Source organism: Astyanax mexicanus, chromosome 20 (genome assembly GCF_023375975.1).
Source record: "Astyanax mexicanus isolate ESR-SI-001 chromosome 20, AstMex3_surface, whole genome shotgun sequence".
Classification (NCBI taxonomy): domain Eukaryota; kingdom Metazoa; phylum Chordata; class Actinopteri; order Characiformes; family Acestrorhamphidae; genus Astyanax; species Astyanax mexicanus.
In genome coordinates, this window is record NC_064427.1 from 25,626,408 (window position 1) to 25,638,415 (window position 12,008).

Genomic DNA, 12,008 nt, shown 5'->3' on the forward strand with positions numbered 1-12,008 from the left:
AGTGATTAGCTGACTCTGTCATACTCTCACAGCATGGTGCACCACAGCCAGTCACACTCGTCTTTTTCCACACGCACAGCTCCTCAGCTCCGCCTGCCCGGGCTCGGCTCGTTAGCGGTGTCGGCTCGGGCTCGGCCTGTATCTGCTGAAAGCAGCTCTGAGGAGATAAACGCTATAAATTGGGTTTGGTGCTGGTCTAAAGTGAAGGTGAAGACGATGGTGGTGGAACTGTGGGTCACTGCTGGGGATTCGGGCGCTCAGGAGTCACTGGGTGATGGCGTCAGTCATGCCTTTGTGATTAGGCTGCTTGGTTCACTGCAGTGAGACGGGGAAGACTGAAGAATAGTATGGAGCTGAATGGAGGCACAGGTAAGGGCAATACTTTAAATTAATTTAGTCTGTGAACAAACATAATACACAGATTTAATTATTTTCATTCAATTGTGCACATTTGCTGCTGCAGTTGGTCAGGTCTAGGTTCAGCAACAGTATAGTGCTGAAAGAATGAGATCAGCTGACTACCTGAATATACTGGATATAGACCAGGTTATTCCATCAATGGATTTTTTCTTCCCTGATGATATGGTCATATTTTAAGATGCCAATGTCAGGAGGATTCATGGTGCTGGAATTGTGAAAGAGTGATTCAGGGAGCATGAGATCATCATTTTCACACATGGATTGAGAGAGTTCACCACAGAGTCCAGACCTTAACCTCAATGAGAATCTTTGGGATGTGCTGGAGAAGCACTGCTTTGTGCAGTGGTCAGACTCTACCATCATCAATGCTGCTGCAAGATCTTGGTGAAAAATTAATGCAACACTTTATTGAAATAAATCTTGTGACTTTGCAGAATCTTATTGAAACAATGGCACAGTGAATGCACGCTGCAGTCAAAGCTAAAGGCTTTCAGGTGCGCTCTGAAATTGGCACATTGCTATTTCAATAGCGTAGCGTTTCTGCAATTCTTAGCAGAGGAGATAGCGATGAAAGTCTGACTGTTGATGTCCACCTAGGTTGATTTCAGTCAGTGGTGCACCTGTGTTTTACATTGCCAAGATAGCAATACGCCATAAATTTATCTGAACATTTCGAGACCACCATGCCCATCGTCATAGATATACTCAAACGTGCTGTTGCTATTTAAACGACACATGTGGAAGACATTAAAATATATTGATTGCAGGGTGTAAGATAGGGTCCATAGTAGGCCTGTTACAGTAATTATATTATCGATTTATCGTACAATAAATGAACATGACCTTAATAATATATGGTAATCGTGATATCATCAATTGTGTTTATTTGCATGTTTGTTCACATATATAATAGTGAACAGTATTTGAGCCAATTCTGCTTCAAAATCTGACCAGTTTGTTACACACAGTGTAAACTGAAGGTGAAGATATAAGTATATAATTACCAAACTGTGATTCATTTAATTTTTATTCTTCATTTTAGTCTTTAAACTGCTATTCATTTATCATTATGTCAGTGGCATTTAATTGTTTAAAAAATTACAAAAATATTGTGTCTCGCAATAATTTCTGGGACGATATATCGTCCACAAAAAATCATATCATTACAGGCCTAGTCCATAGAGTTCTTTTTTAGTCATCTTGTGAATACTGACATGGGCAGCTCATACCTATACTGATTCTATAATAAAGATGAACTTCAAAATGAACTTTCTATGAACTGCTACCAAGAAAAATCACCATCTGTTATCTGGAAGCCTCCAGAAAAGCTCAAAACTCAAGCCCCACATCAAAGTCATGCCCTGCAGTGCATCATCCTTGATGGCCAGGTGTACAGCATTCATATCTCATGATGTCTGCTACCTCGCGTATTGTATTGCCTTTCAGAGCCTTTCGTCGCCCAGGGCCAGTTTGTTATGAGTCGGCTACTTCACCAGCTCTGCCTGTCTCACTGCCAGCAGGACGCTTCCCTGCCAAAAACAGCCTCATTATGTAATGACGGCTCTAAACCAGTAATTATAAGGCTTACAGGCAAATTAATAAGTAGAGTCAAATTGGCCAAATTTGATGCCTTTGATGAAATCCCTGATGAAAGCTAACTAGCAATTACTGCTAATCACAGCTACAACATAAAGGTGCCCATAGAATAGTCTCTCACTGTATGTGCTGGTGCTCCAGTAGCAGCTGGGCGGCTTTAAGTATTTTGTAGCTTCTAGTTGGAAAGGTTTTAGATGGACATTTTCATATTTTTACTGAAAAAAGGGCATCTTAGTTTATGTGTTGTACTTGAAAAATGTCCCAATATATTAATATACTAAAAACCTGACTATATGTTGCAATATATAACTATATAATTAGGTTTTTCCTGATATTTCTACATAGAGCACTACATAAGCAGCAAATTAAAAAACAATATATGAGCATTAATAAACAGTTCATGTCAGTATTTAGTAGATGACAAGAAAAAAATATCATCTACAGCTTTAAAAAAAAAAAAGAGACCACTTCAGTTTCTGAATCAGTTTCTCTGATTTTGCTATTTATAGGTATATGTTTGAGTAAAATTAACATTGTTTTTTTTATTCTATAAACTACAGACAATATTTCTCCCAAATTCCAAATACAAATATTGTCATTTAGAGCATGTATTTGCAGGAAATGAGAAATGGCTGAAATGACAAAAAAGATGCAACATTTGGTGGAATAACCCTGGTTTTAAATCACAAAGTTTTTATGCATCTTGGCATGTTCTCCTCCACCAGTTTTACACACTGCTTTTGGATAACTTTATGCCTTTACTCCTGTTGCAAAAATAATTCAAGCAGTTCAGTTTGGTTTGATGGCTTGTGATCATCCATCTTCCTCTTGATTATATTCCAGAGGTTTTCAATTTGGTAAAATCAAAGAAACTCATCATTTTAAAGTGTTTTTTTATTTAACTCAACATAGTTAGGTCAAAGGTTCTCCTAATGCACATGACTTAGTTCTGCATGACAGAGTGGTCAACAAAATGTACTTAGTTGACCAATCTAAGAAGAATTACAACAAATTTAAAGGTCACCTTCCGTCGTTTTTTCTTTCATTTTAAAATGTCTAGTTGTGGTATCTAGTATGAATGAATGACATGTGAGCCGTTTTTGTAAAAAAAAAGTGCTCAGGTGTCTCTGTATAGCTCTTTTTTAATGGACTGTTTTAGGGGTGTGTCCAAAATGACCGGATTCCAGCTTTGCTCATGAATATTCATACATGCAAACAGCATGCAAATATCTCTCCTCTGATTGGCTAGGAGCACTGCAACGCCCCTCCACCGCTCTGCCGCTCACTGCCTCGATGAGCGGTGATGTTGCGTCGCTTCACTCCGCCTCTGGGAGTTTCTCGAGCCAAGGTGGGCTGGTCTGTGAGTTTCTGCCTACGTAGGCAGAAAGATAATTCAAAATTCACCCGTTTTTCGGAGGGGGGGAGGGGGGATTTCTTTGCTTAGCTCCTGCAGACAATGGGGGCTGCAAAACAGTTTAATGTGCAGGTGTACACATTCAACTCGGAGAGACCTACTGTATTCCACAAAAAACAAGAAAAATCGGATTTTCGCGGAAGGTGACCTTTAAGTAAAAATAACTTTTGACTTAGCAAAGTTGAGGTAACATGCCATGCTCTGGAACGCACAATCAAATTTCACTTTAACTCCAATAACTCACATCGCCTTGCCATAAACATGTTAGCCAGTGTTCTTTCTCACTCACAAGAAAACACCTCACAACGTATACAGGTTTTTAACTATTTGTATGCCACAGAGTATTAAAAAGAGTTTGTCCTGTTCTTGCTGAGTTGAAGTCTCTACTGTTCAAAAAAAAAAAAATATATATATATATATATATATATATATATATATATATATTCTTATATATATTTATATATTTTTTTTACTACATTTAGAGATTAGTGTTTTAGGGATGTTGTTTGATCACCACCTCACCCTACCTCATATCCCCACAAATATGTAGTTAAAATAGTAGTAGGAGCGTCTGTTTATTGACTGAAGCTTGAATGCCGTAGTGTCAGAAACCACAGAAGCAATCCTACTTGAGATTACTTAACAACTCGACATGAATAAGACAAGTGTGTGATGATTTATGCATGTATGTACACTTGTTTGGACAGCGCTAATTGCTAGGATATAGGGTTGCATTGCTAAGGTTGCTAGCTGGATTGGCTTAATAGCTCTAGTGCAAAACTTCAGAAGCAAACGTCAGACCAGTGGTTTACTGTTAGAAGGTCAGGGGCAGGAAAATAACATGAAAAAAATGTATGCCATTTCCTAAGTTTCCTGAGTTTAATTGGATCAAGTATAATATGACAAGTGGCCCAAGTTGCATGTACCAACTCCCCGGCTGCCAAGTATAAACTACATTCAGTCAAATTCTGCATGACAGATGCTGAGTCTACCATACATTAGCTAATTTACTCATGTGATAAAATAGTTTTTTTTTAACTGAGTTTACTAAGTTTAATAGACGAAGCACAGGAGCTCCAAGAGGTCCAGCTGTTGTGCTGCCACTATGATCGACGATTCGAATCCTGTTCATGTAGCTTGCCGTCAGCTGCCCTGAGCCCTGAGAGAGCACAATTGGTCTTGCTCTCTCTAAAGGGTGATGTCGCTCAGCACAAGGCATCTGTGAGCTGATGTATCAGAACCGAGTCGCTGCGCTTTCCTCCGAGTGCGCTGTTCTGTGATGCTACTCAGCAATACTGCGTCACTAGCAGTTCTAAAAGAGGTGGTGGCTCATTTCACATGTATTGGAAGAGGCATGTGCTAGTCTTCACCCTCCTGGTGTTGGGGCATCACTACTAGTGATAGGAGGAGTCCTAATGAGATGGTTGGGTAATTGGCCTTAAATAAAATTTTAAAAAATAGACTAAGCACTATTTTTATAATTTCAACTACTTTTGTTAGCAAATACAGTTTTTGTTCTGTTGTGTACTTTTATTTTTGCTGCTCTATTTTGAGTTCTTCTTCAATAACCAAATATTTCACCATTTTTACCTGGTGGACTTTTATTTGTATAGATTTTTTGTTATATTTTTATAGTAGTGAACATGTAATGCTTATGACTCCTCATGTAATTTATATACTTGCAGGGGCATTATTTTTTTGGGGTGGGGGGGTGTATATTGGCTTGCCCGTTGATCATGAAATTTTGACCGGGTTAAGGGTTTTTAAAGGTTTTGCACGACAACAACAACAATATAGTTCATTAAAACGTGAAGCTCCTCCATTGGAAGTCCATTATAGCCAGATAGATGAGTAACTATGCTATCTTCTGCTCATCACAGGCTTTATTCTTTATCACTTATCAAAGACACAAACATCATCAGCTGTTATCTGTGGTCTGAAATTGTGGGAAAGTGCAGAGAGCAGAACCATGGCAACAGGTGTGTAGAGTATGCTTAATGAGGGGAGCTCTGTGGGTAATGGGGCTAATCCCTATTAGCACTGATCAGAGGAAGCCTTTCAGCGCTCTGTGAGACAGCACTGCCTGCCAAACCTGCAGCTCCAACAATTCACATTCTGCTGTTTCTGCAGGTCTTAGAAAATATAATAACAAATAATACATTTATTTGAATGAAAATCATGTTTTTTTAACATGTTTGGTTACAAGTTTAGGGCACCTATATATTTCAATAAATATATTAATATTTGACACCATATATCGATACAATCGAAGCGATTTAGTACTGTACATCACATATCGCAATATCAATATATTGTTCCAACCCTACTCACACAAGTCTTACTGTTCCCAAGATCAAGCCTCTCTCAGGCTTTGTATATATTTGTTTTTTTATCATACAGCCCTCCCTGGTGAAAAAACAACAACATATCTTTAATTGTAATAAAAACATATCAAGAAATGTCTAAGTAAGCTGTAAGTATACAGATTTATGTTCTTGCTTAAAATATATTAAAAGTACATTAATATTATTCTTTCATCAAATGTTTGAAAAAAAAAACTTTTTTAATTTAAAGTTTAATGTAATTCAATATACTTCTAAAATACATATTTCCAAATATACTTTTGTACAGTTTGTTTTAGCAGTGTGTTAAAAACAGCTGTTACAGTAGATCATTTAAAGTACAATGTATCATGTAACTTATTAGAAAGCAAATTGAATAATTACATTAATAAAATTTTAAGTACATTTCTAACACGCTAAAAATTGTAGTACAGTATATTAAAATATATATATATTTTTATACCCAACAAAATATACTAGTAAGATACTTACAAATGACAGAAACAAGAAGCATATTTGTACTCTAATGTAAATAGATCACATATATTTAACATCAATTCTTAGTTCCTTTCAAATATATGTGGTGTATAATAGTGATACAGTTGTAATACTCATTCTGTCGGCATATTTAAAATATGGGGATACATACATGAAGTAGTATGCTTAAATGTTACTTAAGTATATTTAAATATATATATTTTTTTTTTTCATTTTAGCACAGTTAAGTACACTAAGCACAATTTAAGTAAGACTTTTGTACTATTTTTATACAATTAAAGTATAATAAGTACAAAAATTGTTCCATTTTAACACTCTTTAAATATATTGATTAATAATATGGCTACAAGAACACTGTAGTGCACTATAGTATAATAATGCTTAGTAGACTTTACTAAATCTACTTTATTTTCACTAGGGGTGCAGTTGTAGTTTGTTCTGGGGCTGTTTTGGGTGTGTTTTGGGTTTGTATGATGTTCCTGTTTCTGTTGTACTACAACAATGGAGCGGACCGTTCTGGGAAAGCATTTTTCCCCAAAATATTTGGTTTGTGATTCCAGTTTGAGCTGCTCCTGACTGTTCATCAAAGCTCGTTCACATCTTTGTGTTGCACATGAGAGCAAGCATGCGCCGCCGCCATAACGGGCTGAATTGTCTCTTTAGAATTCCATCCAGAGAGGCTTTCTTTCGCTGTCTCCCAGGCATCGGGCCTTTTGTGTGGCCGCCTGTTTGTAAAGGGTGAAAGGGAAAGGGACCCGTGCGAGCGTATCGGCGCTCAGTGTCGATATGAGCTCGGCCGGTGCGTGTCACACTCATATACTGATCCTGCCGACATGATTTCTGTCTGGATTGTACTGTCTGCACTTTTGGTAAGTGGAACTCTTTTCACGTTGGTGTTTTTAATCTGCTGGATAGGTGAGCAGTATTCAGCCTGGATTCAGTTCTAAGGTGAGAGAGAGTAGAGTACATCTGAGTACAGGTTGTGGGGGATTGCTGTGTTGAAAGAACCTGGTGATGCAATAAGTATGACAACACAGGGGTTATAATTCAATATATTTGATATATATTGTGATTTATTGTGGTTGTTCTTTAGGAACAACTATTTAATTTTTTTAAAATATGAAAATTATGTTAGTAAAAAAAAAAAGTATTTTTTATCCAATAAAAAAGTGGAATCTAACAATCTATCAAAAGAGTACAACACTGCTATCTAATGGTCAAGGTTTAAATACAGCACAACACAGAATAAACCACTGTCTGCCATTTTTACATCTTTGCATGTAAAGTATTGGTTAAAAATCCAATGCTATGCTTTCGGGAATCAACAATGTATTGCAAAACAATGTATTGTCAAACAAATGAATACAGCCTAAGTGGAGTTACACACTAAGCTAAGGACACACTAGTAAGGACCATCTGCACACTCTGTTATCTGTAGTACTCAGTTTACTCCTGAAGATAACACAACTACTGGATGCGGAAGGCTGAGGTTGTGCCGAATTTAGCAACCCCACCAGAAAAAGCACACCCTCTTGGGTTATTGATTATTGAAATGAGACATATTCAACAATAATCAGCACTGAAATACTCGCAGTGCAGGTTGGCCATAGCTAACAGTGTTGACAGCGACGCTATTTAATGTTTTCCACCAGTGACATTTTTTTGTAATTTCCATAGCGACTCTGGTTTTTCTATCAGTTTACTTGACTTCATCAATTTTAAAGTAAATGAAATATGTGATTGTCATTTTTAATTTACATTTATCAAATAATGTGGTCTTTTAGGTGGTTCTTAGCCTTTAAAGTGACAGTTTGTGAGTGTTGAGGATTTGGAGCCGTTTTCGAGCAGAAACCTACCAGACCACTCTGTTTTTAGAAAAAATATATAAGATGTTGCAGGGATGGTCCTATCAGGACACAATTAATTGGAATATGTTGTCTTCATTCAGACAACATAAGTCATGTTATTATTTACATGTATTACGATTAATATTGATAACTAGCCTGCAAATTATTATTTTTTTCCTGAAGGTATTCTAAGAAAAAATCTATAGAAAAACAAAAATAATGATCTTAATCATCAATTATCAAGATTCACCGGAGCATGCAGTGGAATAACATGCCTTGTGCATACTAACAAGCCTCAGACGAGGCAAAAAATGATTTAATTACGTAACCGGTTCTGAGAAGACAGACATATGAAAGCATTGTGGAGTCTGCACTTAAAAGGCTGAATCACAAAGCAGACATTTGCGAAGTGCTTCTTAAACCCAAGGGGCTGTTGAGATTCTGTTTTTAGCTCATTCATTTTTCCTCAGCAGGATGACAGACGTCGGACATGCCTCTGTGCTTCTGACTCTGACAGGCTGTGCTTAGATTTCTTACAGTTTAGCATTTTAGTGCTTAATGTATGCAGAAATACTGCCAAGCGTTTTTGATTTATTCATTTTTTTTTTGCCAGAAAAGTGAAGAAATATCCTAATAACAGGAATAGAATAGAAGGCGGAATAGAAACAAATGGGTATGTGTAGACATGTCACAATGGACATTTTTGTTTGGATGATATATTTGTCCAAAAAAAAAGATTAATTATATAATAGTAATTTTAAGACCATTTTTTCAGCAACTGATATAATAATAAAACATATATAATGACATAAAAATGTGATTATTAGGGAAGTGTATTGGCCAAAACTTAAGGGTTACAGGGGTATCCATAGATCTTTTTTACACACTTTTTTACATCTTTTTTGTGTTTCTTTATGCAGAAGCATAAATATCAGGCTTAAGTGATTTCCAGTCGTTTTGTAATCAATGTCTGAGGCTACTGTCCGTTCCTAAACACTCTGAAAATTCAGTTAAACACACTTAACAGAGTTTATACTCCATCAGGATTAAAATGTTGAACTCCAGCTTAAAGCTTTGTTTATAATGTGCTTTTTTAATGAGAAAATAAAAAAACAAGATTAAATCTAAACTGGATGACCCACTGTTTGTAAATCTATAAGCTTACTTTTTAACAGTGCAAGTGGAAGTGTGGTAACACTACTATTCAGAGCTGGATGTGACGATACAGCAGCTGTGAAAAAAGTCTATTCAATATATTGCGATACTGTGAGCAAGACGATACATTGTAATTGTTGAAATCAAATTTTGGGAAAACTATCATAAAATAAAAAACACACTTTTATATTTATCATATTTATATCATGATTGAGCAGGTCTTAGACATGCGCAGATGCAAATGAAAGTATACTTTATTAAATAAAGCATCAGACAACAAAGTGGTGCTCAGAAAAAGCAAAGTCAATATTGGTAAACAGCAGCAAGTAGGAGATAACATACCATAAACAATAAACAGTCCAGAGTTCAAAACACGGCAAGGTAATAACAGAAGGCAGACAAAAATCAAGGTCGGTAATAAAAATAAAGTAAAAATAAGAGAGAGAGTAACACAGGCAATAGAAAAATGTTTGTACGAGTATAAACCATCAATACTCAGCAAAGGACAGGCAAATATGAGCCCCTTAAATAGGGCCTAACACAGCTGATTGAAAATCTGGTGATTTACTTCCTGGTGGTGCCGTGTGCAGTGTCATGTGATCGGGAACTGCTGTGATGTCAGTGTGTGATGCATTCTGGGCAATGTAGTCCTGGAAACTGGAGATCACAGGCAGAGCTGAGTGTGGGAAAGACAGGACTGACAAGTGGAGCAACTAGGCCTGTCACGATAAGAATTTTTTGTGGACGATATATTGTTCCAGAAGATATTGCGATACACGATATTTTTGTAATTTTAAAACTATTTAATGCCACTGACATAATGATAAAAGAATAGCATAAAATACACTTTTTAATGACAGCAAAATATTAAATAATAATTTATTATAATTAGTTTGGGAATTATATACTTATTTCCTCACCTACTTTATTCCACATTGTGTGTATGGAGACAATATTTAAAGCATGACTGGCTAAAATACTGTTCACTGTTATATATGTGAACAAACATACAAATAAACACAATAGATAATATCACGATTATCAAAAATTATTGAGGTCACGTTCATTTATTGTACGATAACTCGATATTGCAATTATTGTGACAGGCCTAGGAGCAACGAAATGAACTGTGTTCTCTCCTATATCTAAAATGTTTGGTTTGAATGAGTTGGGCAATTGGAACTAATGTGGTGGGTTAAAGAATATCTTTCAACATCCTGAGCTCACAAATGCTGTTGTCACTAAATGCAATCAAAATTTTAAAAATCTAGTAGAAAGTCTTTCATGTAGACAGTAATATCACAGTAATATCAAGTTTCACACTAGAAACTTTTACTTAAACAGAATAAACAGATTTTAATACCTTTGATTTTGAAGAAACATTAAAGAAGCAAATGCCCCAAGATTTTTGTCCATGGGCTATCTTGTATGACTGTGTTGTTCTGCTCTGTTTTCTGTAGCCTACTCCACCTTGAGAATTCCCTAACAGCTCCTGCGTGCTCAGCAGTATGAGCTTTGCAGAGGAAATTCAGCACAGGAAGCAAAGGCATCCTGAAAAAAAAGTGAAAAAATGTAGCCAGACGAACACCTGCTCTCTGCATGATTATCCTCACTATAATCTAGGCTAGAAGAGACAAATGTGCTAAATAAAGACTGGAACTGCTAAGTAGCATCATTTAGCACTAAGGCTACGATACAGATAAAGCTACCTGCTAATGCTAGTACTGTATTAGCACTGTAAGACGCTGCTAATTGTTAACATTACCTGAGGAAGTCTGGGTTTACAGTAACGATGACGAACAACAATAGCAGGCACGTTGTGCTCCATGTGACCAGGCCTGGTCCTTGTTTTGGTTTTGTTGAGTATTTGGCCTTGGATACAGATACGGTCGGAGGTTCTTCCTCTCTGACCTCAGTGCTCACACTGTGCTGCACGTACAAACAAATCAGCGCCTTCCCTCCCTTCATCCTGCTGCTAATGTGCTCCAAAGAAGCCGTGGCGATTTCTACAGAGCTTTTGTACATCTGGAAAAGAAGGAAACTCACCATGGCTCGAGCTAAAGGTATGCCATGGCAGGATGTGTGGATATGTGAGGGCTAGCGGGGCTAGTCCGGCGATTGGAAGGCATTTCCTCACATACAAAACAATCATCAAGCCTTGCTTAATGGGATTCTTTGGAGAGTAGCTTTAGCAATCTTTTAGATGGGTCCTCAAGACTCAAAGCTAAAGACACATAATAGCATTGTGATGAAAAGATGAAAAATCAATTGCTGGTTTTAGATCATCTAAGCTGGTTATTGACGATCGAGGTGGTTGTAAAAATGCTTCTTTTTAGGAAAACAACGCTGTTTTTTTATTACAATGGATTAGCTGGATGTACAGTAATTCAGTGTAATTGGCTGATTGACTAGCCTGGTCCAGTTGGTCATACTGGTGGATCTGTTTGGTGACCCTTGGATTTGCTTGGCTATGATGGTCATGTTCTTTGACAAGCTTGGGCATACTGGTTTAGGTCATTCCTGTTGACTAGCCTCGTCCAATTGGTCATAATGGTTGACCCAGTGGTCACTCTTGGATTTGCATAGTTATGATGGTTATGTTGTTTGATTAGCTTAGGCATACTGGTCACGATTCACTTGCCTGGTCCAGTTGGTCAAGCTGGAAGATCAACAAAACCATCAACTCAAATGTAAGCGTACTCTGTGCTGGTAATTTTGGTTAGCTTCTTTTTTGGT

The 12,008-nt window shown here is 37.0% G+C and overlaps 1 protein-coding gene across 5 annotated transcripts in view; it reads left to right on the plus strand.

Moving 5' to 3' along the window:
- The window catches only part of LOC103046694 (A-kinase anchor protein 2), a 164,199-nt gene that overhangs the window by 105,390 nt on the left and 46,801 nt on the right, over window positions 1-12,008 (plus strand). The window contains exon 1 of one of the 5 annotated variants that reach the window (XM_049468472.1): window positions 343-369. The exons of 3 other annotated variants lie outside the window; for them this stretch is intronic. In XM_049468472.1, coding sequence (XP_049324429.1) covers window positions 358-369 — 12 coding nt within the window. In that variant the 5' untranslated portion in view covers window positions 343-357. Of the gene's footprint in view, window positions 1-342; window positions 370-7,088; window positions 7,140-12,008 lie in introns of those variants that run through there. One more of the 5 variants, XM_049468471.1, reaches the window with a different exon arrangement.